Genomic DNA, 26,092 nt, shown 5'->3' on the forward strand with positions numbered 1-26,092 from the left:
GGTCAGAAATGAAAGAGGAGAAATTACAACTGATACCACAGAAATACAAAGGTCTATAGGAGAATATGATGAACAATTATATGCCAACAAATTGGACAACCTAGAAGAAATGGACAAATTCCTAGAAACATACAATCTATCAAGATTGAATCATGAAGAAACAGAAAACCTGACTAGACCAATTACTAGTAAGGAGATTGAATCAGTAATCAAAAACCTCCCAACAACGAAAGTCCAGGACCAAGATGGCTTCACTGGTGAATTTTTCCAAATTCAACAATTTAATACCTATACTTCTCAAATGCTTCCAAAAAATTGAAGAAGATGGAATGCTTCCAAACAAATTTTACAAGGCCAGCATTACCATGATACCAAAACCAGACAAAGGACACCACAAAAAAAGAAAATTATAGGCCAATATCCTTGATAAATATAGACACAAAAATCCTCAACAAAATATTAATAAACTGAATTCAACAATACATTAAAAGGATCATACACCATGATCCAGTGGGATTTATTTCAGGATGCAAGGATGGTTCAAAATCTACAAGTCAATCAACTTGATACACAACATTAACAAAATTAAGGATAAGAATCATATGATCATCTAAGATGCAGAAAAAGCATTTGACAAAATTCAACATCCATTCTTGATAAAAACGCTCAACAAAGTGGGTATAGAGGGAACATACCTCAACATAAGAAAGGCCATATATGACAAGCCCACAGCAAAGATCATTGTCAATGGTGAAAAACTGAAAGCTTTTCCTCTAAGATCAGGAACAAGACAAGGATGCCCACTCTTGCCATTTTTATTTAACATAGTCCTGGGAGTCCTAGCCAGAGCAATTAGGCAAGAAAAATAAAGGGTACCCAAATCAGAAAGGAAGAGTAAAACTGTCTTTATTTTCAAATGACATGGTATTATACATAGGAAATCCTAAAGTTTAAAGACTTCACACAAAAAAACTGTTAGAACCAATAAATTCAGTAAAGTTCAGGATACAAAATCAATGTACAAGAATCAGTTGTGTTTTTCTACACTAACAACAAACTACCAGAAAGAGAAATTTAAAAAACAGTCTTATTTACAATTGCATCAAAAGAACAAAATGCCTACAAATATATATATATATATATATCTCCAAGGATGTGGAAGACCTGTACACTGAATACTACAAGACACTGATGAAGAAACTGAAGAAGTCACAAATAAATAGAAAGATATTCTGTGTTCATGGATCAGAAGAATTAATATTGCTAAAATGTTCATACTAACCAAAAGCAATCTACAGATTAAATGCAATCCCTATCAAAATTCCAATGGCATTTTTCACAGACACAGAACAAATAATTCTAAAATCTGACCCTTAATAGACAAAGCAATCCTGAGAAAGAAGAACAAAGTTTCAGGCATCACACTTCCTGATTTCAAAATATATTACAAAGCAGTAGTATCAAAACAATATGGTAGTGACTTCCCTGGTGGCACAGTGGTTAGGAATCTGCCTGCCAACTCAGGAGACAGGGGTTTGATCCCTGGTTTGGGAAGATCCCACATGCTGTGGAGCGACTAAGCCCATGTGCCACAACTACTGAGCCTGTGCTCTAGAACCCACGAGCCACAACTACTGAGCCTGTGTGCCACAACTACTGAATCCCACATGCTCTAGGGCCCATGTGCGACAACTACTGAGCCCGCATGCTGCAACTACTGAAGCCCGCATGCCTAGAGCCTGTGTTCCGCAACAAAAGAAGCCACCGCAATGAGAAGCCCACGCACTGCAACGAAGAGTAGCCCCCGGGGCTTCCCTGGTGGCGCAGTGGTTGAGAGTCCGCCTGCCGATGTAGGGGACACGGGTTTGTGCCCCAGTCTGGTAAGATCCCACATGCCATGGAGCGGCTGGGCCCGTAAGCCATGGCCGCTGAGCCTGCGCATCCGGAGCCTGTGCTCCACAGCGGGAGAGGCCACAACAGTGAGAGGCCCACGTACCGCAAAAAAAAAAAAGAGTAGCCTCCGCTCACTGCAACTAGAGAAAGCCCGCACGCAGCAACGAAGATCCAAGGCCACCACAAATAAATAAATAAATAAATTTATTAAAAAAACAATACGGTATTGGCATTTAAAACAGACTCATAGATCAATGGAACAAAGCAAAGTACCCAGAAAAACCCATACATGTATGATAAATTAATTTACAACAAACAAGAATATGCAATGGGTAAAGGATAGTCTCTTCAATAAACAGTGTTAGAAAAAGCGACAACTACATGCAAAAGTACGAAACTGGACCCCTATCTTACATCCTACACAAATATCAACTCAAACTGGATTAAATACTCAAACATAAGACCTGAAACTAGAAAACTCCTAGACGCAAACATGGGGTAAGCTCCCTGACATCAGTCTTGGCAGTGATTGTTTAGATTTGATACCCAAAGCAAAAATAAACAAGTGGGACTACATCAAACTAAGAAGCTTCTGTACAGCAAAGGAAACCATAAACAAAATGAAAAGGCAACCTACCAAATGGCAGAAAACATTTGCAAACTATATATCTGACAAGAGGTTAATATCCAAAATACATAAAGAACTCATACAACTCAATAGCAATCCCCCCAAAACAAAACAACCCCCCCCAAAGAAAACAAAACCCCAATTTGATTAAAAAATGGGCAGAGGAGCTGAATAGACAGCTTCCAGTGCAGACATATGTAAGGCCAACAGGTGTATGAAAAGGTGTTCAATTGTCACTAATTGTTAGGGAAATGCAAATCAAAACCATAATGAGCTATCACCTCACACCTGTTAGAATGGCAGCATCAAAAAGACAGATAACAAGCATTGGCAAGGGTTTGGAGAAAGGGGAACGCTTGTGTTCTACAGGTGAGAATGTAAATTGGTGCAGCCACTATGGAAAACAGTATGGAGGTTCCTCAAAGTATTAAAAATAGAACTACCATATGATCCAGCAATCCCACTGTGGGTATTTATCCGAAGGAAACAAAATCTCTATCTTATACATCAAAAGATATATGCACCCTCATGTTCATAGCAGCCTTACTGACAATAGCCAAGACATAGAAACAACCTGTGCATCCACTGACAGGTGAGTAGATAAAGAAGTTTAGGCATGCACGCACGTGGTGGAATATTACTCAGCAATAAAAAAAGAAAATCTTGCCATTTGTGAAAACATGGATGGACCCTGAAAGCATTATGCTAAGTGAAAAACGTCAGACAGAGAAAGACAAATACTATATAATTTCATTTATATGTAGAATCTAAACAAAAGACCAATTCATACATACAGAGAACAAATTGGTGGTTGCCAGAGTAGGGGGATGGGGGGTGAAATGAGAGCAACGTGGTCAAAAGATACAAACTTCCACTTATAAGATAAATAAGGCCCAGGGATATAATGTGATATATGGTGACTATAGTTAGCAGTATTGTACTATATATCTGAAAGTTGCTAAGAGAATAAATCCTAAAAGTTCTCATCACAAGAAAAAAATCTGTAACTATATGTGGTGATAGATGTTAGCTAAACTGATTGTGGTGATCATTTCCCAATATATACATATATCAAATCATTGTGTTGTACACCTAAACCTAATATAATGTTATATGCCAATTATATCTCTATTAAAAAAAAGAATCCATAAAATAAATAAAAATCACCAGAAGACACACCAACGGTTCTATTAAACTAGAAGGTGACGTTGACACCTGGCTACCTTGGGCTGCTCATTGCAACAGTCAAAGAAAAAGGGTCACTGTCTGGTCAGAGTGACTGACTTTGCTGAAGAGGAATTGGGTTCCTATGGCACAATGAGGGTAAGGAGTAGTATGTCTCAAATGCAGATCTTTGGGGGTACCTCTTAGAACTCCTGTGGTCTCTGATACATTTTATAATTAATTGTTTCACTCTGATAAATGATAAAATGTACAGGGTTCTTTTGCTCAGGAGGAGCTCATTGTAAACATAGGGCCAGAAGTCTGAAAGAAAACAAGGCTATATGTTTAAGATTAGTGGTGTTTATTTTTGTTAATGTCTTAATTCTTTTGTATGTTTAAGGGTAAAAACAAGGATAGATACAGAGATATTTGAAGTTATGAGAATACATCAATCAGCAAAAGAGTTATCTGAAATTTGTCTCACAAATAAGCAGAAAGTATTATTTCTGGCAGACTATATATGGTGTTAATTCTTTGAACCGTATTAAGAACAATTTCAATCAGTTGAAATTTATGGTACAAGGCAAGGAATGGGAGCTACTAGCTACGTAACTTCGGCAAATTACTTAACATCTCTGAAACTCTTTCCCAATCTGTAAAATGAGGGCACGTGCTAGTTAGGTAAGACGCTTTGTAAGTGTGAGTTCAGAGAAAAGTCAGTTTTCTTCTCCTAACCCAGAGTTTCTCAACTTCAGCAATACTGACATTTCAGGCCAGGTAATTCTTTATTGTGGGGAGCTGTCCTTTGTATTGTAAAACATGTCGCAGCATGCCTGATCTCTACCCATATCTACCCTCTATCATCTGGAGAGATGCCAGTAACACCTCTCTCCCAGACTTGAGGTTGAAAATGACCACACATTGCCAACTGCCTCCTGGGAGGCAAAATCGCCGCAGCTGAGAATCATTGTCCTAACCCCCGTGTTCATCCAAAAAGGACCTGAGCGAGAAATAAAACGTAGCCTCAGAGTAGAATGCAGGGGTCCCACCTCACAGAGGCAGGATGTGTGACTCAGAAAACTGGGGATGAGGAGATTCGAGCCTCCAGCGAGTAGCTGAAGTCCTAATCAGTGAAAGAACTGACTACGAAGGGAAGGTGCAACGAGGGGCAAACGAAGAGGGAAGAGGCCGAGACTCTGGTCTCTGGGAACCAAAGATGCACACACTAGTCACCACTTACAGTGCTTAGCTGACTCCGAGGCAGAATTATGTCCAGTTAAACCGAGACGCTGAGGCCGCGGGGGAAGCCTTAGGGAGCGAGGAGCGGGTGCCGCGCGGTGCCAGGACTCGTTGCCGGCACGCCTGACTGGTGGAGTCCCCACGACGTCTCCGCCGCCGCCTCACGTGCTGACGCCGGCCGCAGGCCCCGCCCCCGCCCGGCCCCCAGGCTCTCGACCCCGCCTCCGCCCGCAGTTGCCTCCTCCGCCTGCAAGCGGCCCTACGTAAGCGGGCAGGGGCGGGCTGGAGGTGTCGGTTCTGCCACGTCTTGGCGGCGGCTCGCGGAGCGGCGGCCTTGCGGGAGACTGTAGAGCCGGAGGTGGAGGAGGTGGGGCTGCCGCTGAAGCCGGATGTGGATCTAGTGCTGTGTACCCGGGTGGGTGAGAATCCGACGGGCCTGGAGAGGAGCGCCGACTGCAGGTCTCTACGGGTGAGGGGGACCGGGGGTCGGGGAGAGAGAGCGGGGCCCGGCCGGATGCCCTGGGTGCCGGCTTGGGCCTGCCCTTCAGGTTTATCAAACAGGTGTGACTGCTACCCCCGGGCGAGGCGGGCTAGGCCCGGTTCGGGGCGGGGGGAGGTTCCGTTCGGGGAGCCGGACATTTATCTTCGCCAACTGGGTGCGTATGAGGGCGTAGAGGGCAGTTTGGAGCAAGTTGAGCGGACACACGTGTGGAGCAGAGGTTAGGGATGATGGCCAGTGGTCCAGCCGTGCAGGAGGTGGCCCTAGCAGGCAGGAACAGAGCCTGAGGTCGAAACTAATTTTTCGTTCGTCAGGCTTTAGCGTGGGGGATTGGACAGTTGTTCACAGTCTCTGCCGCCATCGGTTTTGAAATGGGCACGAACGCCTCTGGCCCTGTTTTCCACCGTTCCTTTCCGCGTAGCACCCCACGGCGGTCAGGAGCCACTTGAGGACATGATTCTGCTCCGAAGATCACCTGCACTGACTAAATCGGGGTTTTCACCGCAGGAAAGACGGACATCCTTTGTCTCTTCCGGGGGCTTCTACCCCTAGAAACACTGAGTACTGTGATTTCTCTTATAGGAGCTGTTTATGTAAATCGAACTCTTAAAATTTCATAAAAAATTGAAGGGCGACTATAGTTTTGTTAGGATATACACTCGTGAATAAATCCTAGAATGGACCTCAAGAAATCATTTATGTCAGTTTCATTAGGCAGGATTCACTGACATTTTTTAGAATAGGGGAGACACCTCCCTGTCTGGCACGATGATGTAAATATTGGCTTCTATTGAGTATGGTACTGTAGAGCTCAAGACGGGAGAACAACATCGGAGGATTTAGTCCCAATTCACTCATTGGCTGTGTTACCTTGGGGTCAAGCACTGAAAGCTCCACGTGCTCCAGCTTGCTCATGGGTAGACTGGGAATAATGCCTAAGTCACAGGGATCAAATAAACTATCAGGAAATTTAAAAATTCTCAACTGAAGTGTAATTGAATAATTTAATAAATATAGCTAGGCCTATTAAAATCATCACCGAATGAAGTGTTCTTTAGATTCACAATTCAGTCAAATTACTATTGAAATAGTTATAAAATGTATGTAGACGAACCCCAAAGTCTCAAACAGCACACGGGCCCCCTTCCTGCTTTAACCATGTACTGAAGTCATACAGTAATGCCCTGAAAGCTCTTGAGATATGTAAAGTCCATTTAGATTTGACATTAGATTGTTTTTTTAAATTTTTATATCAGCTTTTGAAATCTTCATTCCCAGTATCTTATTACTTGTTGCTCTCAGTTGCTTGATTCTAACAGCAGCTCCTCTCCTTGTATATTCTAGTGCACTATAGATGCTGAGAAACCTGTTGAAACTGTGTCCAAAGAATGGTCAACCGACTGAAAACCTGATGTGATCTTAGTAAAAATGAATTTGGTGTATGGTTTTTGTGATATCACTTGTAGCAGTTTGGTAATCTTTTTTTCTTCTAGATATTCTGAAATGTGATCTCCAGATAAGTCTTATACCATTCGTTATTCATTCACTAGGCATTTATTGGGCTAAGGTTAGGCATATATGGGCCTTTAAATGTTTGTTAACTTAGTAGTTAAACAGAAAAGGTACTTGAGAAATACTTAAGAAGGGTTAGGGTTTACTTTTTAAAATTAATCTAAAATCTTCAAAATAAGACCCCAATGAGGGAATTCCCTGGCGGTCCAGTGGTTAAGACTCGGCACTTTCACTGCTGTAGGCCCAGGTTAGATCCCTGGTTGGGGAACTAAGATCCCACAAGCAGCGTGGCCAAAAAAACCAAAAAAAGCAAAACCAAAAGAAACAAAACAAAATAAGACCCCAATGATAATGGTGAAATTCAGCTTCAAACAACTGTGCGTTTCTGTTTACTGAAATTTCCTATATTGTGGTAACTGCGGGCACTTTAAGATGCTGAAAATTATTTCTTTTGTAAACCAAATAAATTTACCTGTTTTGCTCTTTTATAAATGCTTTTGAAATTTAGTATCAAATCACATCTTACTTTAACTTGCCCAGCATATTAATTGGGCACCAGCAGAATTTACTGTATGGGGACAGAATAAGATAAAAGAAGGTAACCTTAAGTATGGCTCTGTTTTGTAAAATAGCTCATATAAACATTTTGATATTAATTTTTTTAAAGTTTTTTTGATGTGGACCATTTTTAAAGTCTTTATTGAATTTGTTACAATATTGCTTCTGTTCTATGTTCTGGTTTTTTGGCCACGAGGCATGTGGGATCTTAGCTCCCCAACCAGGGATCAAACCTGCACCCCCTGCGATGGGAGGCTAAGTCTTAACCGCTGGACTGCCAGGGAAGTCCCCTGATATTAATTTTTGATTGCCATAAGAATATGGATTCTTATTTCTATCCAGAATGCATTAAGTACTTTAACTAGCCTGAAATTCTTACTTTCCAAATATAAGTGCTGCTTTGACTAAATTTTAAACTCTTGCACAATAAAGTAGAGAATTCACCTTCACTAGTGTCTCTTCAGTACTACAGAGTATAGAGTCTGGAGTCATGCAGGAATGGTTGCATAATTTGTGGCAACATTAACAATTTCGACAGTGGCAGCAGAGAATTAAGTGTGGGGCCCTGTGTCCTTGGAGCTGGCCCTGCTACCTGGTTGCGAATCCTCACTGTTCCTTATTTGCTCTGTTATCTTGAGCTAGTTACTGTGCCTGCTTTCTAGTCTGATAGATCTTTCATTGTATTTTCATTTGTATATAAAGTACTCAATAAATATTAGCCAGTATCATTTATTTTTATCATTCATGGAATCAGACCATCGATTAAAGAAAAGCACAGGAAAATATTAGTATTTACTGTTTAAAATTCTTTAAAGGCTTCATAATCCTAATTCTTCTCCTGTGTACCTCTCCCCTCTCTCTCAGAAATTATTAACCCTATTTTGCGAGTTTTCTAGGCACATTTCATTGTAAACTCAGGCAACTTTATAGGAAGACGAAATCTAGTTAACTTTAAATTATCTTAATGTCCATCCACATTTCCTTTTGAGCTTTCTTTAAACTTCATGCTTACAACTGTATGTTAAATAGCATGAACATCAAAATGTTTAAATGGTATGTTGTCTTGAAGAACTTAAATTTGTAATACTTTCTGACTTCTGCACTTAATGTACACATTTTACTTTATTGGTAAATATTTAGCCTGTTTATCTGTATACCTGAAAAACAATTTTGTTATCCATCTTTTAGATTAGAGTACTCTCAAAAGCCTCAGGGGTCCAATTATCAAGGGGCAAATACTAAAGTGCATGCACTAAAATTAATCTACAAAAAATCTGTTTCAAGTGGACCATAAGCTTGTTAAATTTTATGAATGATTGTTTTAATCATCACAATTTCCTTTCATTACTATTCTTAGATCCAGGCATAGTTTTTACAGCATAACATGATCTGAGTCCTTTTTGAGGGAAAGAAAACAAACCTCTCAGTATTCTACATAGTAACTATTATTTTTAAGTTCTTTCTTTCCTTTCTAAGAATGCTAACTTTCAGTTTAACATAAACATAATAGATCATCTTTTTGTAGCTCCTGTACCCAGCACAGTGCCTGACTCACGAATTAATTTAAAGGTGAACAAAGTTAACAAGAACGTATAAAAATAAATTTAAAATTAGTTGCTAACTGAAATATCAATGTATCTTGTTGAACACTTGCCCTGTGCCAGGCACTGTTAGGTACTTGTATACAGTAATTCATTTCTTCTAACAATTTCATCTCCATTTTACAAATGAGGAAACATTCTCAGTTTAACTTCCTTAGCCATCATCACACAGTTGATGTTTGAACACCAGGTCTGACTCCAGAGCTCATGCTCTTTCCATGTCTAGGTTTCAATTTCAGCTTTGCTAATTCTGTGACCTTGGGCAAGTTACTTAACTTGTCTACACCTGCATTTCCTCAGCTGTTGAAATGGAGATAATAATCATCCCTACCCTGTAGGATTGTTATAGTAAGTGAATTAGTAATGTGTAAAGTTCTTTGAACAATGCTGGCACATAAGTGCTGAACAAATGTTAACTTCTATTATTACATCACAGTACCTTCCCAAAGCCTCTGCTATACTGCAGCAGAGTCTATATATATATTACCTATATATAATAGTTACATAGGGTTATACAGTTCAGTCGACCTTTAAGGAAAACTTAAGAATAGTTGCCCTTAAGCATATTGTGACTTATGAAATAGGGAACATCTGGGAGTTGGGTTATTGGGGAAATTGATCTGTTATTAAATGGACTTTAATTTTTCTGGCATTGCTTTTTTGTTTTATGGTAGTATGTTATGGATATATATCTTTAAATTCTTTGTTTCAAAGAAGTACAGGCAGGTATCAAATAGAATACAGTTGACCCTTAACAACACGGGTTTGAACTGCAAGGATCCACTTACATACACATTTTTTTCAACAGTAAATATTACAGTACTACACATTCCAAGGTTGGTTAAATCCACGGATATGGAACTGCAGATACAGAGGGCTGACTATAAGTTATACATGATTTTTCGACTGCGCATTTTTGACTGTGTGGAGGATTGGCACCCTAAACCCATGTTGTTCAAGGGTCAACTATGGTTTCTTTAGCTGGGCATGGGCTTACAAATCAAAGTTCAGGGTTGCCTTACAATCTCCTAATAATTGTTAGAAAGACTTTCCTCCAGCAGCTCTGTTCCACAGAAGTGTGCCCCACCAGCCTTTTTTTTCTCTTTTTGGCTGCGTTGGGTCTTCATTGCTGCGTGCGGTCTTTCTCTAGTTGCGGCGAGCGTGGGCTACTCTTTGTTGTGGTGTGCAGGCTTCTCACTGCAGTGGCTTCTCTTGTTGCGGAGCACGGGCTCTAGGCGCACGGGCTTCAGTAGGTGTGGCTCGCGTGCTCTAGAGCGCAGACTCAGTAGTTGTGGCACATGGGCTTAGTTGCTTCGTGGCATGTGGAATCTTCCCGGACCAGGGCTTGAACCTGTGTCCCCTGCATTGGCAGGCAGATTCTTAACCACTGCGCCACCAGGGAAGCACCGCCCCCCCCCCCAGCCATTTTTATGCTTCATATGTTTTTCATTCTTTCTATCATTATATCTTATTTAAGTCTCAGGTTTTTTTTTTAATATTTATTTATTTATTTATTTTTGGCTGTGTTGGGTCTTCATTTCTGTGCGAGAGCTTTCTCTAGTTGTGGCAAGTGGGGGCCACTCTTCATCGCGGTGCACAGGCCTCTCACTATCGCGGCCTCTTGTTGCGGAGCACAGGCTCCAGACACGCAGGCTCAGCAGTTGTGGCTCACGGTCCTGGTTGCTCCACGGCATGTGGGATCTTCCCGGACCGGGGCACGAACCCGTGTCCCCTGCATCGGCAGGCGGACTCTCAACCACTGCGCCACCAGGGAAGCCCAAGTCTCAGTTTTATTAGACCACACCTAATAAGAACCTGACCATTTCTGAATGTTCAAAAGAGAGGAAAATACCGTAATTGATCATTTTTCAATAGTATGAAAAACACTGGCTATTTTTTTTAACATCTTTATTGGAGTATAATTGCTTTACAGTGGTGTGTTAGTTTCTGCATTATAACAAAGTGAATCAGTTATACATATACATATATCCCCATCTCTTCCCTCTTGCATCTCCCTTCCTCCCACCCTCCCTATCCCACTGCTCTAGGTGGTCGCAAAACACCGAGCTGATCTCCCTGTGCTATGCACCTGCTTCCCACTAGCTATTTTACATTTGGTAGTGTATATATGTCCATGCCACTCTCTCACTTTGTCCCAGTTTACCCTTCCCCCTCCCCGTATCCTCAAGTCCATTCTCTAGTAGGTCTGCATCTTTATTCCCGTCTTGTCCCTAGGTTCATGACCTTTTTTTTGTTTGTTTTTTAGATTCCATATATATGTGTTAGCATACAGTATTTTTCTCTTTCTGACTTACTTCACTCTGTATGACAGACTCTAGGTCCATCCACCTCACTACAAATAACTCAATTTCGTTTCTTTTTATGGCTGAGTAATATTCCATTGTATGCATGTGCCACATCTTCTTTATCCATTTATCTGTTGATGGGCACTTAGTTTGCTTTCATGTATTGGCTATTGTAAATAGAGCTGCAGTGAACATTGTGGTACACGACTCTTTCTGAATTATGGTTTTCTCAGGGTACATGCCCAGTAGTGGGATTGCTGGGTCGTATGGTAGTTCTATTTTTAGTTTTTTAAGGAACCTCCATACTGTTCTCCATAGTGGCTGTATCAATTCACATTCCCACCAGCAGTGCAAGAGGGTTCCCTTTTCTCCACACCCTCTCCAGCATTTATTGTTTCTAGATTTTTTGATGATGGCCATTCTGACCAGTGTGAGATATCTCATTGTAGTTTTGATTTGCATTTCTCTAATGATTAATGATGTTGAGCATTCTTTCATGTGTTTGTTGGCAATCTGTATATCTATTTAGGGCTTCTGCCCATTTTTGGATTGGGTTATTTTTTTGATATTGAGCTGCATGAGCTGCTTGTAAATTTTGGAGATTAATCCTTTGTCAGTTGCTTCATTTGCAAGTATTTTCTCCCATTATGAGGGTTGTCTTTTCATCTTGTTTCTGGTTTCCTTTGCCGTGCAAAAGGTTTTAAGTTTCATTAGGTCCCATTTGTTTATTTTTGTTTTTATTTCCATTTCTCTAGGAGGTGGGTCAAAAAGGATCTTGCTGTGATTTATGTCAGAGTGTTCTGCCTGTGTTTTCCTCTAAGAGTTTGATAGCATCTGGCCTTACATTTAGGTCTTTAATCCATTTTGAGTTTATTTTTGTGTATGGTGTTAGGGAGTGTTCTAATTTCATTCTTTTACATGTAGCTCTCCAGTTTTCCCAGCACCACTTATTGAAGAGGCTATCTTTTCTCCATTGTATATTCTTGCCTCCTTTATCAAAGATAAGGTGACCATATGTGTGTGGGTTTATCTCTGGGCTTTCTATCCTGTTCCATTGATCTATATTTCTGTTTTTGTGACACTGGCTATTCTTAAGCTGCTTAGATGTAGCTGAGAAACTTACAGATTTTTAGAAAGACTGCTGTGAAAACAAAATCCAGTAGATAGTCTTGGTGTGAATCCGTCATAGCTGAGACCAAATATTCCAGTGAATGCAGAGAATTTTCTGTTCATGGTTAATAATTTTTAAAAAAAGTTACACGCCCAGTAAGTCTTCTTTAGTGTCAGGTAAAAAACTGATGAGTTACTCCTTAGCCCAATAATAAAATTAAATAATGTAAAAAAAAAAAAAAAAACGAGCTCCTGAAAAGTCAGCTATTCACAGTGCTACACTAGTAGCACTGACCCAGAGGAAAAAATGCTTTAAAGGTCCTATTAGAAAATGGAGTTTTCAAGTGTAAAACTTCTAAATTTAGTTACTTGTTTACTGTCTGATAGAATCTGTGAGTTTTCTATAGAGCTCTAGCTGTGGCATTTGATGTTAGAGTCAGGATAGGCTAAAATAAAATATCTTGCATACCTGTTAAAGAATTTTTCTAATTGCATTAATTTTTATTAAGAAATTGACATTCTTGGGCTTCCCTGGTGGCGCAGTGGTTGAGAGTCCGCCTGCTGATGCAGGGGACACGGGTTCGTGCCCTGGTCCGGGAGGATCCCACGTGCCGCAGAGCGGCTGGGCCCGTGAGCCATGGCCGCTGGGTGCGCGTCCGGAGCCTGTGCTCCGCAACGGGAGAGGCCACAGGGGTGAGAGGCCTGCGTACCGCAAAAAAAAAAAAAAAAAAAAAAAAAAAAAAAAAAAGAAAGAAATTGACATTCTTGACAATCAACAATCTTCTATTAAACAAAATGGCTTAACATTTAAAATTTTATTTTAGACCTTACTGCAAAGATGAAACCTGATGAAACGCCTATGTTTGACCCAAGTCTACTCAAAGAAGTGGACTGGAGTCAGAATACAGCTACATTTTCTCCAGCCATTTCCCCAACACATCCTGGAGAAGGTTTGGTTTTGAGGCCTCTTTGTACTGCTGATTTAAATAGAGGTATGGACTCAGTTTACAAATTCTGGTTAGACTTATAGTTAGCATTCTGTGTTCTCCACAAACACGATGATGATGCCTATAATTTTTAAAAATACTATTGGACTTTTATATTATTCTTTGTGCTTAAATTTTAAAGTGACTGAGAACTCAATTCCAATGTGTACAGACCAGATGTTACTGTATTACAGTACTGTATTACAGTATTTCAAATGACTTAAGTACAACAGTGTTCCTTCCTAATTAAGCAGCCAAAAAGGGGAAATTATCTTGTATAATGACACGTAAGGAAGAATCTTCTCTAAGAAGCTGGATGGGGAATGAGGATAAAGATAATTTGCCTTGGATAAGTTGCAAAAGGTTTTGTCTACATGTATTCCTTTTTTTAACATCTAAATTCTCCAAAATGATTTCCTTAAATTTCAGTAATCAAAAATCAACTTTTTACAGTTTTCTTCTTGGTAGGAAATCTTAAGAAACTATTATATTTTGGTCATATTAATTATTGGGTGTATAGAAGTTAAGATTCTCAACATTCTATGCTATTCACATTAATTTAAAGTAACATTAATGAAATTAATCAGGAATCTTTAAAAACTGTAGTCTCAACAATGTTATTTATATTTTATTTTATAAATAGTATCATATTTGGTCATAATGAGAATCTTGCATTTTTAAGTAAAACCAAAGCACATATTTGGGAAAATTCGGCATCCCTTGTGTTGAATGTAATGCAAATTACATTGAAAACTGTACATGCTGGTTCTGTAAATATTGAGTATTAAGGTCAGCACTATTCCAAAAATGTTATGCAGGCAAAAACATTGGTAAAACCTACTACTATTTGTTTTACGTAGTGATAATAGAAAGAATAATGGGTTTCAGTTTAATATTTTAAAATAGTTCATTACATAAAGTTTTGAAAAAATAATTGCTCACCAGCTTGACACATTACTTCTTTTGATATATATTTCATTTGCTGTTCTCATGACTTGAAATCTGTTTTTCAAAACTAGGTTTTTTTAAGGTACTAGGTCAGCTGACAGAGACTGGAGTTGTCAACCCGGAACAATTTATGAGTAAGTCCTACAGTCTCTTTTTCCTGAAGGAAAAGAAATAAAGGGAAACAAGATTTTATTTTTGTTTAGAGCTCTATTCAGTGTCTACTTGTGGTTTTGTTCAAATAGCTCGAAATTATTCAAATAACAAATTAGCTGTTTTCTTATTTAAATGTTTAATGTAGCTGAACTGTTTTAGAATCCAATTGTAGCAACTACCATGTTTTACAAAATACCTGGCTACTTTTAGATCATTACTGTAGCACAGAGCCTGTGTGGCAACCTTACAGAGTGTTTTTTATTGTAGTGTTTACCTTTCATGTGGTTAGGTCATTTCACAGAAATTTCATCACCCAATCAAAAATGTAAGAAAATATGTTCTAAATTTATTTTTTGGTTCATTTATATTGAATTTTAAGGTTGGCAGGTATCTTTTAGTTCATCCCTCCCCCTTTTTAATACATATGAGAGGATGGAAATTAAAAGAGAGGTCAAATGACTTCCCAAGATCACAGGAAGTTATTGGTAAGAAAAGAACTACAACCTTCCTGACTCCATCCAATGCTCTTAACAGTGTCTTCCTATTTTCTTCATTTCCTTCAATAGGTAATTTTATTTTGTACTCTATATGACCTTCCTGAGATGAAGATTATTATTTCCTGATTCTCATTGTTTCTTTTCCTTCATTGAATTTATTTCTTCCCACTCCAGACCCATTACTAGAACAAGACTGTGGAAATAAACAGTATGTTGAGACTGTTAGGCTCAGTTTTTATTCTTGAATTCTTCTTTGCAGGCATATCAGATTAGATGAAAAATCACGTTATTTCATCAATATAAGTACTAAAAGTCAATTTGAGGGGAAGATATTTATTCCACTTTTGCTCCTGTTTGCTATGTGGCTTTGGGAAAAGCTGGGAAATGAAGACTTACTTTTTTATCTACTTCACAAGGTGCTTTCAAAGCAAACAAAAATGATGACTCTATTTCTAAAACAGGTCATGTAATCATGGAACACTTGAGAGCACAAAGGGAAAATTGAAAATTATGTCAAGTTATTTTAAAATCAAAAGACTAAAAATTAAAGAATGGAGACAGATAAACATTCTCTTATTAAAATTTGCAAAGAGTTTTGTTCTGTGTGAATATCTGTTAAGTGAAAACGTTAATCAATTTAAAGTTAACTAGTAATGAAGATATAAAAGTTTTCATACACTAATCACAGAAATGGCAACATGTACAACTTATTTGTATTTTAAGTGCTGTTCATCTAAAATAGCTATCTTAGTCTTACCTTATTTTGCTAGAAGAGTTTTTAAATGTATGGACTATGTCCCAGTTGATATTGATTGCTGATATTTCAACTACTTGGTCATTTTTAATAATTGATATTTTCTTTAAAATTACTGTGGTAAAATAGCTATAAATATTCAATAATATTTATTGAAGTAAGCTAGTTCTAGTACTTTTCTGGCACCTAATAAAGTTTAATGTCTGCCACATAACACTATTTTCCAATTTCCACAGAATCTTTTGAGCACATGAAGAAATCTGGGGATTATTATGTTACAGTTGTGGAAGATGTAACTTTAGGACAGATAGTTGCTACAGCAACTCTGATAATAGAACATAAATTCATCCATTCCTGTGCTAAGGTATGTGTTCATATTAATGCTTATGAGTAAAATGGATATGTGTTTTCTAGCAAAATCGACTTTGAGTTACCATTAGACAAGTCTGTTTTCCCACTGCTTTTTATTGTAAAATGAGAGAGCTAAATATTGGCTAGAATAAAAGTTTTGCTTCTTAGAAATCACTTAGTAACAGTCAATTTCCCATTGTCTTCTAAGAGTTATGAGGAAGAAAATGTGTTAATAATATGAATTGTTTGCTAAAAATTGTTCTGTAAGGTGTAGAATTGGTAAAGACAAAGAGAAATCGAGTCAGCATCGTGGAATTTGGCAGTAATGTTTGGAATCTCTAATGCTAATTTTTATTCAAAAACAATACTTTGAATATACTACACTAACACAAATTCCCATCAGTTTCCCAGTGGTAAAGGGTTCAGAATAATATATTCTGTTCTAATTGTGGCACTTCTAATGCCTGTAGATTTCCTTCACTCCTCATGACTCACATGAAATAGTAAAGAAAACAAAACCTAGGTAATCCAATGAGAATATGATAGAAAACACTTGGAATTATTCTGTGAAGTATGAATTTTGGTGTGGTTTCTGTACTAGAAATTAATAAACTGTATTTGGATGTCTGAAATAAATTGCAATTAAGCAAGGAGTAGGATGATGGATGTAGTACATTCATGACAAGATTACATTTTGGTGATGTGGATTTTGAGACTTGCTTTAAAATAACGGGGTGGGAAGGTTTAAGATACAGACAAAGCAAAATTAGGCCACAAATTGATTGATTGATTTATCTCCTCTATAATAGTAAGTTAAAAAACTGCATTTTGCAAAGTTCAGGTTTACAAAACATTTATCAATTCTTACCGTCACTTGTTGATTTAACTAAAACAAAACTACATGCTTAGTCCTTTAAACATTGTAAATATTTTCAGAGAGGAAGAGTAGAAGATGTTGTTGTTAGTGATGAATGCAGAGGAAAGCAGCTTGGCAAATTGTAAGTAGGCAGAAACAAGGTAACCCTGGATAAATTAGATACTCTTTGTGTTTCAGTTTACAGTTTCTTGCAAGATACTTTTTTAAAAGTGTTTTACTGTTTGAAGTTTTTTAAACATCATTAATTATGAACTCATTCTCACTCCATAGCTTAGACTGAATTTAATGAAGAAATAAGGTATTTTTATATAATTTTTACCATAAAGTTTGGAAATTGGAAGTGTACTGTTGAAACAGCAACACCTTAGTTATTAACTTTTAATAGTAGTACCTTTTTTTTTTTTTTTTTTTGCGGTACGCGGGCCTCTCACTGTTGTGGCCTCTCCCGTTGCGGAAGCACAGGCTCCGGACACGCAGGCTCAGTGGCCATGGCTCACGGGCCCAGCCGCTCCGTGGCATGTGGGATCTTCCCGGACTGGGGCACGAACCCATGTCCCCTGCATTGGCAGGCGGACTCTCAACCACTGCGCCACCAGGGAAGCCCCAGTAGTACTCTTATAGTAGTAGGAAACAGAAACTTTTGGTGAGCCAAGTAATTTGTCCGTTTCTCTGTCATATTTAAAAACAAAGGAAATGTTCTCAGTTACAAAGTTTTAGAAGCATGTACTGAAACAGCCTTCACAGTGTAATCCTCTATACATTTATCTAAATCTTTTAAAGTAAGTTTCATAGGTTTATTGCTTATTTATAAAACAGAACTTGCTTTTTAATATTATCCCTTCTGAGTTTTAAGGAATTCACTCAGTAAATATTAAGCACCTGCTATATGCCAGATACTATTCAAGGTCTTTGGTATACATCAGTGAATGAAAGAGACCAATTTCTAGTATTTCTAGTCCATGTAACTTAGTCATGCCTTTTATAATTGTGTAACTTCAATCAAGAGGTTCTGTCTTCAGAATAAGATTTTTCAATCTATACAACATGAGAAAACCCTTCAGGTAAATTTTTGTAGATCTTTCCTAGTTTTTATAAAGATGTATACATTTTTGCTTTGTTTACACTTGTTATACTTGTTTACACTTGTTACAACCAATCCAGAGTTAACCTAATACATTCTTTCACAAATATTTAAGTAACTTTAAAAATGATAAAGAACAAAGCAATTATTTACCCATTTTATGTTGGCTATTCCTAAATAGTTTGAATAGATCTAGAGAAAAAGATTAATTTTGGCCATATTTTTAAAAAAGTTTCTAGTCTTTGGTGTTAATATTAATGTTAAAACCTATTTTTAAAGAGGGTTTAGGGTGAGTTCAGGGTTTAGGATAATATTTGTTCTATTTATTAATGGGCTGGAGATTACTAAAGTATATTTGAAACAAAATCAAATGCTTTGGGTGATTTAAATGTTTAACCACTTACAATTTGAATGTTTAAATGAATATAGTGGGAAGGGCCATGATCTAATAAACCTATTTGTAATAAAAACTTGAAGTTTTATGTGATATTCACTCACATTGTTACTAAAATCCATTTTTATTAACAAATGCTCTATGCCTTGCCTACCTTTTTTTTCTTTAATTTCAGGTTATTATCAACCCTTACTTTGCTAAGCAAGAAATTGAACTGTTATAAGATTACCCTTGAATGTCTACCACAAAACGCTGGTTTCTATAAAAAGTTTGGATATACAGTATCTGAAGAAAACTACATGTGTCAGAGGTTTCTAAAGTAAAACCTTTTAAGAAAGACATCTGTCAAAGGAGCTGATGCAACAAGGCTACACTCTCTTCCTAGAGTTAAAGTATTTTGTTGCCGCAACCCAGTGACCTCCATAAATACTGGATTGAAAAAAACACTGTAATACAAGTATAATGACATTTAGAAGATTACTTTGGGCTGGTGAGACATGCTGAGTTTAGATTACAGATGAAATTGTTAAGGGGATGATTTTTAACCAAAGGAGTATATTTTTAACTTGAATCTTTTCTTGCATTGTATTTTTCTAAAGTTCGGCTTTATTTCTTAGTAGTCAGTATAGGTAGTAAGAAGTTATATGTCTGCTATCTGTACTGCTCATTTAAAAAAAAAAAGCATACAGTGAATAAGGCTGTTTCTTATCACATTCATAAAATTAATATTTTTTTCAAAGAAATATATCTAAATACCACTTAGGGGTGTATCATTTCACATATATTACGTGAAATTGGATGTTAGACATATTATAACTAAATGTAGTTCAGTCCAACATTTGCTGATCCTAATACTATACTGGCAAACCTGGTGAGCCTTCAAAATAAGGAGAAATGAAAATTAACTTCTTATAAAATGTGACAATTTAAATGTACATCTAAAAGTTGATATAATTCTAATGTAGCTGAAGTACCACCTGTCTTATATGTGAAATGTAATAATTATTCATTTGTTTAAAATATCTAAGAGAAATATAAGGTACTTTTTAACAGTGAATTAGTAAATCCTGGCATATTATGTATTTCTAAGCTGATTTCTCATTTTTCCAGGGGTGTCTGAGCCTCTATTCTGAGTAACATTTTTATGAAAATGGATTACAAAATTGAGTGGAGTACTTTAAAATGTACCATACTGCATTTATTACATTCTTAAAATGTTGATGGAAGCTTTTCTATTTAATGTGATTATAATGGTACTATTCTGGTCACTATCCTATTTTGATTTTATTTATTTTAATTATTTTTTTTAAGTTGAAATAAGAATTAGATACTTCACTACTCGTTCGAATCTTTTACATTTCATGTTACATTAAACCTGTTCATATGAATAGTCTTTTGTTAGAATCTAAATGTTTTCTGTGCTTTTCTTGAGTTGTCTATTGAATTATTAGGTCAAGTCATGGTTCATAAAATCTTAGTTTTGTGTACCTTTTGTAAAAGGAGCTTAGAAAGTAAAGAGCACCTGTTTCTCATCCCTTTGATTCTCACCTACCTCAACTAGATTTCAGACTTCCCTCCATGCAGTAAAGCTAAAGTCGGCTTTCTAAAACAACAGAAATTCTTCACCAACAGAGGGTGTACTACTCACCTGCTGATGATATAGGCAGATGAATTGATCTGTCCCTAGTGAAAGCAACAAAGCTAAGTTTTGCTTTTTTAGGAGTCCTATAACCTTGATAACACCAGCTGTACTAGGTACAGTCTGGTAATTTAAAACCTCTGTTAACAAATAAACCTAATAGGGACTTCCCTGGTGGTCCAGTGGTTAAGATTCTGCGCTCCCACTGCAGGGGGCATGGGTTCTGATCCCTGGTTGGGGAACGAAGATCCCGCATGCTGTGCTGCATGGCCAGGAAAAAAACACCACCAAAAAAAACCCTAATAAAAGGCAAAATTAAATGCTTTATTTCATTTCTTACCACTGAACAATTTGAAGTAAAACTATAAGGTGGCTATTTCAATAAATCCCTTTAAATAGTGTTCTTAAGGTCTTATCTTAAATCCCCCCCTACAGGAAATAGAGTTGTAGGTAAGGTGTAATACATAAAAATTGTGTCATTGAGGAAACTGATGATCTGTATTTAGCTTTAGTTAACCAGAGAAATTTGATTTTTCTAAGCCATTTTGTGGGTAAAATTGAGTATGAAAAAAACTGCATAGAACATTTCAATATATACACTTTTGAGCAATGTTTACTTTTGAAAAGGTATAACCAAGTGGCAACTGTGATTTTTATTTTGCTCCATGTATTTTATATATTTGTATTTCACTGACTCTCAAGCACTTTTTTTTTCTTTTTTACATGTAACATTTGGAAATGTGGATGCATTTTATGATCAGTGGCTTGTCTTAGTTTATTCAGCAATATTTTTTGCCTTTTAGTAGGATCAAAAAGATGGTGTAGAGATGCTAATGATGATGTCTTAGATTTGATGAAGAATATTATGTAGGTAGGCTAACAAGGGGAAAACTAAAAGCAAAAAGTATTTTTTTTAATGAGCTGGAAGCTGTTCTATGGATGTGGCCTTACCCTTTCCTTCATTCACAAATTTCCTCACTTTCAACTCCAAACTTGTTCAACTAATTGTTTAAAATATACTTGAGCTGGGGCTTCCCTGGTGGCACAGTGGTTGAGAGTCTGCCTGCCGATGCAGGGGACACGGGTTCGTGCCCCGGTCCGGGAAGATCCCACATGCCATGGAGCAGCTAGGCCTGTGAGCCATGGGCGCTAAGCTTGCGCGTCCGGAGCCTGTGCTCCGCAACGGGAGAGGCCACAACAGTGAGAGGCCCGCGTACCACCCCCCAAAAAATATATATACTTGAGCTGAAACTTGGGCCTTCCCTGTACTGACCATAATTTTTATGTGTGATCACAATGTTTTAGAAAATACTCTTAAGTGCTTCTCAATATCCAATGTTCATTCATCCTTCTTAATCTGTGTGGGACTAAAATTGGGTTACTTTTACCTAGAAGACAACAATCTAAGTAAGTAAAGAGGTTCTGAGGCATAAGCAGTATAAATGAGCTTTTCAATCTTTTTGAGGTATAATGGCACACCAGTTTTAATACAACCACCAATCTTCACAAAATAATTTTAATACTTTGTGCCTGAGCTAGCAGCATCTTGCACTGTGACATTCCTATACATACATAAGCATTTGATCCAAGTACAGATGTTAAAAGCAGAGTAACTTAAGCAATTGTCTGTACAAAGGTAAATAGACACTGTAGGTTATTTTTCTTTGTGAATTATTTTTGCTGCATAGTAAATTGCAATTACATGTCAGTATAATGTTACTGATCTACAAAATACACTTTGAACTGTGAGGTATGGCAACTCCCTATGAGAGAGAGCTAGCATGTAAACCTGAATATTTTGAGTGATTTTTTTTTTTTTAGCTGCCATGGATGGATAAGACAAAAAAAAAATCCAGCATTCAAAGACCCTAGAAACTTATTTTTTCTAATCAATAAAAAAAAAATAAAATCTTTTAGTAATTTTCAGCTATTTCCTATCATTTACCTATTGGAGCACTGATGAATGGACAAAACAAATATTGAAGTGAAGCTAAGTTTGTTATGGAATTATGGATTAAACAGTTATCTGAAAAAAAAAAGTCTGCCAGGTAACTGCTCATTTACTTTACATCAAGTTGAGATTTTGATATATATCTCTATATATGTATCCCAACTTTATAATTCAAGATTGCAGTTAAATACTTCTAATTCATTTAAATTACCATGGTAATAAGACAATTATAAACCTTATATTTTCTTTAAAAGGACATGCTTAACATTTTCTGACATTACTTCCAAACTCAGATGAAGCACAAAATCCTCCCAAAACAAATAGTCTGCTCTGAAAGTTAGGTGGTTGAGAGTTGGTAGCAAAGGGTATCATGGTTTAATACTTCCACCACAGAGTAGATACAAATAAACAAAGGTAACTGCTGTTTAAACATCTGGTAAGAAATTAACAGGAACCAATGGACTGAAATTACAAGGTAAGAATACTGCCATTCCAGTTTGAATATTTTCAATATTGAAGTTTCATACTTTCAAAATGGAAAATAAAGCAGTTCTCCTATGTTTTGATGCAATATCATTTTAAATTCTGTGCCCAGGTTAATATTTAATGTTTAAAATTGGGTGCTGGGTCACTCATACATTACTCAAATATTCTAGAAAATAAATTATGATTGGTTAAATGTACTGTAGTTAGCTATCACAAAACATCAGTGGAAACAGAGGAATTATAGAAATGGAACAAAACAGAAGAATAGGAAGAGCTACCAGAAGAACTAGTTGAACACTGGGTGGAAGAATGAAACCAAGATAAAACAAACTTGCAGTATTCTTATAGAAAGAATAAACTTTTTGTCCATATTAATTTGTACTCAAGAAGATGACAGTCCTTTTTTCTAGTGTTTGTGAGAGTCTTTAATATACAGTGCTGGGCAGGCACTTTAGTGCCAACATAAAAATTTCAGTGGTTAGAAAAAGTGGAAAATTACCAACTGTAAATTAATAACCAAACCTGTACTCTTGGCCAGACTACTAGAGAGGATATGTGTATTTAAGAAATTAATTTAGAAAATCTTAACTGCCTCATTTTTAAAACCTAAATGGACTATTACGAAGATTCTTTTAAGCTGTTTTTGTGGAATGAAGCATCACAGATTATTAGTTTGCAAAAGAGATCTTTGCTGACCTAACCAATAATGATCTATATACAGGAAAGTTGTATTATCTGGCACTTCACCAGCTGGAATTTCTGAACACTCAATGCAAATCTTGACTATACTAGACCACCACACCCAATGACCTAATCACAACAGAATACAAGACTACAATGGGGTTGACAATAATGCTGTTATTTTAGGGTGGTAAAATAAGGAAGGGAAGGGAAATAAGAAGAGGAATACCACCTGGGGCAGCAGAATTAACGCTTAATTAACAAAGCAGTTTTGATTCACTGCCACTCTCCTGCTCTGCTGGATAAAAAAGCTTTTACTGTATTATTACACGTTAGGGAGGAAAGCGAAGTAGGTAACTTGCTACCTTACAAGTCCCATCAGTAAAGCACCTCAAGAGAGGACTGAGAAAAGTGAGATACAAAGGAGTTTTGTTTGTGCTACCCTAAATCACCAACTATAAAAAGTTAAAAACACTCCTCTCCTCCCCAACATCATACTTAAAATAGCAAAAATGTTTTTCTTAGAACAATTTTTATATGTATAAATAAAAACATGGAGAACCTAGGATCCCTAAAGTGACTTTGCTAATGCAAATTATGGGGGAAATTTGGATTAATGCAATGCCAAGAACTGATTACAACACTAATGTATAATACACTGAAGTCTCCCACAATCACTTTTCCCCAATAAATGCATCCTCAAAGAAAAGCATTTCTCTGAGCCAGAACAATCTCACAGAATCATTAAGACAACATAAGAATGGAGTAAATGCTCCATATTCCAAATAATTTACTAAGGTTTCTTCAAGCCTTAAAACTTTCAGTTTGAACTAATTTATGGTTTAAAAAAAATTACAGAAAAACGTTCAAAACTTTTCACTGTTCTACATACTAATTTAGAGGACGTGAGGATTTATTTTTTATATTTTCTAATGAGGCAAGGCACTTTTCTTTTTTGGGCTTTGTTTAGGAAAAAAATAGTGCTACACTGGTTTATTATATTCTATTTAGAACCATTTTGGACAAAGAAAAAACAGGCTACACAACTCAAAAGAACAAACACAACATTTGGCTTTTAAGAATGCTAAAGGAAAGTCACTTGAGTTTAAAACTCTCCTTGTTTTTGAGCATCTGGTATTATAAAGCGAAACATTTTCCTTTGTTCATTAAACTTTTTTTTCTATAGGATAAAATTAGGAAGGTAGTAGGAAAAGAAGCAATACTTGGATCATGTTAAAGTAAGGACAGATGGCTAATGTCATGATTTAAAGATTATTAAGATGGGATCAAGAAGTTTAAAAAAACTAAAAGATAATTAAGCTATTGAATTATATTAAAAAGAAATGTGGCAGATTCCTGCATTTGTTAATGTTTCTGTAAGAGGCTCCATCATAAAATTGAACTGTAAAATTATTTTTAAAATGTAATACGTAAAACAAAATGAATTTTTAGCAAACTTTAGGAAATTCTTTTGTTATAAATTACCCAGATTTTATAAACAAGTCCCCCCTAACTTGCATTTTGTTTAAAGTAACAACTTTATATCATACAAATAAATTTCAAGTATGAAAAGTGCATTATTGCAATAATACCTCTTTGCAAGTCCAAAATTCTTTGTTTATAATAAAACTGTAAAGAATTAAAAAAAAAAAAAAGGAATAAAACCATCAGTGCCATCTATTGCAGAAGTCCGACATCTTAAAATGTTGCTCAACAAGTTGCAGAGAAACATGTCTGGAAGCAACATATAAGTGAAAAGAAACTACTTGTGTTTTTACCATTTTACATTATTACTGTCTGTAGTATTTTCTCCTTCCCAAATAGAAATTCACATCCTCTATACTGTTGCTCTTCAATCAGCCATTCTGTGCAGTCGCCACTTGCATGTTTCCAAAATCATCTTCTTCTTCATGTGTTCTCTTCAAACTGCCTAAAAGTTATTGCATGAACATAACATAATGGGAACTTAAATAAATAAATTCATTCATTAGAATGTTACAACTAGCAAAAGCTTCATTTTTCATGAAGTGTTACCATATATATGACTATGAAAATTCTATGACTGAATTTTTAGTAAACTGTTGTAAATCCTTTTGTTGTAAACAACCCAAAGAACTTTATATCTTCATGACATTTTCCCTCTTAAGGTATTTTATATAATGAACACTAATTTTTAAAATAGTTTGAAAATAGAAATTTTTAAGGGATAACGGTCCACAATTGTTTGGTTACTGAATTTGTTTTTTAGGCTCCATAAACATGTGACTTAGGACACTGTACATTTGTACAATTTTATTTTGTAGATATAATTATCCTTTTGCTTCCACAGATGCTGCCAAAAATATTTTTTCCACTGAAAATATGATTTTATTACCAACAAGTCTAGAGTTGGGAGAAAGGAAGCATGTAGCAGATAAGAGATTTTCTTTTATCTACTCTTCACATCAGAGTCTGCTAGTACAGAAATTTCCCACACAGAATCAGAGCTATCCCCGTATGCCCAACAGTTATAATCAAGAAATTTGAGTCTCAATGGAGGAAAACTTTAGGGAACAACTGAACTGGTAGAGGGTTTGCTGTGTTATCTGCCTAACAATCGCATGACCTTAAACTTATGCCCTAAAGGTTGTGCTAAATCATGGTAATAATGTTAATACAGAGGGTGGATTCCAACAGAAAACTAATGTTTCACTGTAAGATTAAAATTAAGGATAGAAATATAGTATTGATGGAATAGAGAAGAAAATATGCTAGCCATAAGTCTAAATACAGTGGTTGTAACAG

General features: G+C 36.6%; 2 protein-coding genes across 9 annotated transcripts in view; one reads left to right on the forward strand and one right to left on the reverse strand.

Annotated features, from left to right (window-relative positions):
• The first annotated feature begins 5,185 nt into the window (after nucleotides 1-5,185).
• GNPNAT1 (glucosamine-phosphate N-acetyltransferase 1) lies at nucleotides 5,186-23,780 on the forward strand. 3 transcript variants are annotated; one of them, XM_073800459.1, is made up of 7 exons: nucleotides 5,186-5,393; nucleotides 6,768-6,896; nucleotides 13,020-13,203; nucleotides 13,335-13,502; nucleotides 14,516-14,578; nucleotides 16,085-16,212; nucleotides 18,727-18,861. In XM_073800459.1, exons 2-7 carry the CDS (start codon nucleotides 6,852-6,854, stop codon nucleotides 18,772-18,774), a joined length of 636 nt encoding a protein of 211 aa, XP_073656560.1. In that variant the 5' UTR covers nucleotides 5,186-5,393; nucleotides 6,768-6,851; the 3' UTR covers nucleotides 18,775-18,861. The 3 variants fall into 3 exon arrangements, with proteins under 3 accessions (XP_073656560.1, XP_073656559.1, XP_019779421.1); XM_073800458.1 differs by lacking the exon at nucleotides 18,727-18,861 and adding an exon at nucleotides 17,136-17,271 and having other exon boundaries at nucleotides 5,188-5,393; XM_019923862.3 differs by lacking the exons at nucleotides 5,186-5,393; nucleotides 6,768-6,896; nucleotides 13,020-13,203 and adding an exon at nucleotides 17,136-17,197 and having other exon boundaries at nucleotides 13,349-13,502; nucleotides 18,727-23,780.
• Nucleotides 12,989-26,092, reverse strand: part of STYX (serine/threonine/tyrosine interacting protein) — a 40,272-nt gene continuing 27,168 nt past the window's right edge. For 2 of the 6 annotated variants that reach the window (XM_019923861.3, XM_004317453.4), the window contains one exon: nucleotides 21,691-25,238. In XM_019923861.3, coding sequence (XP_019779420.1) covers nucleotides 25,165-25,238 — 74 coding nt within the window. In that variant the 3' untranslated portion in view covers nucleotides 21,691-25,164. Of the gene's footprint in view, nucleotides 13,213-13,351; nucleotides 13,488-14,438; nucleotides 14,602-16,965; nucleotides 17,746-21,690; nucleotides 25,239-26,092 lie in introns of those variants that run through there. The other 4 variants (XR_002174072.3, XR_002174071.3, XR_012329978.1 and 1 more) reach the window with 4 other exon arrangements.

This window comes from Tursiops truncatus, chromosome 2 (genome assembly GCF_011762595.2).
Source record: "Tursiops truncatus isolate mTurTru1 chromosome 2, mTurTru1.mat.Y, whole genome shotgun sequence".
Taxonomy (NCBI): Eukaryota; Metazoa; Chordata; class Mammalia; order Artiodactyla; family Delphinidae; genus Tursiops; species Tursiops truncatus.

What these genes read in the sequence shown, in the direction of transcription:
- GNPNAT1 (XM_073800458.1), top strand. Translation starts at nt 6,852, where the DNA reads ATGAATTTGGTGTATGGTTTTTGTGATATCACTTGTAGCAGTTTG. An exon ending in ATATCACTTGTAGCAGTTTG is followed by an intron (nt 6,897 to 13,019) that starts GTAATCTTTTTT and finishes ATTTTTATTAAG; the next exon opens with AAATTGACATTCTTGGGCTT. An exon ending in CAACGGGAGAGGCCACAGGG is followed by an intron (nt 13,204 to 13,334) that starts GTGAGAGGCCTG and finishes ATTTTATTTTAG; the next exon opens with ACCTTACTGCAAAGATGAAA.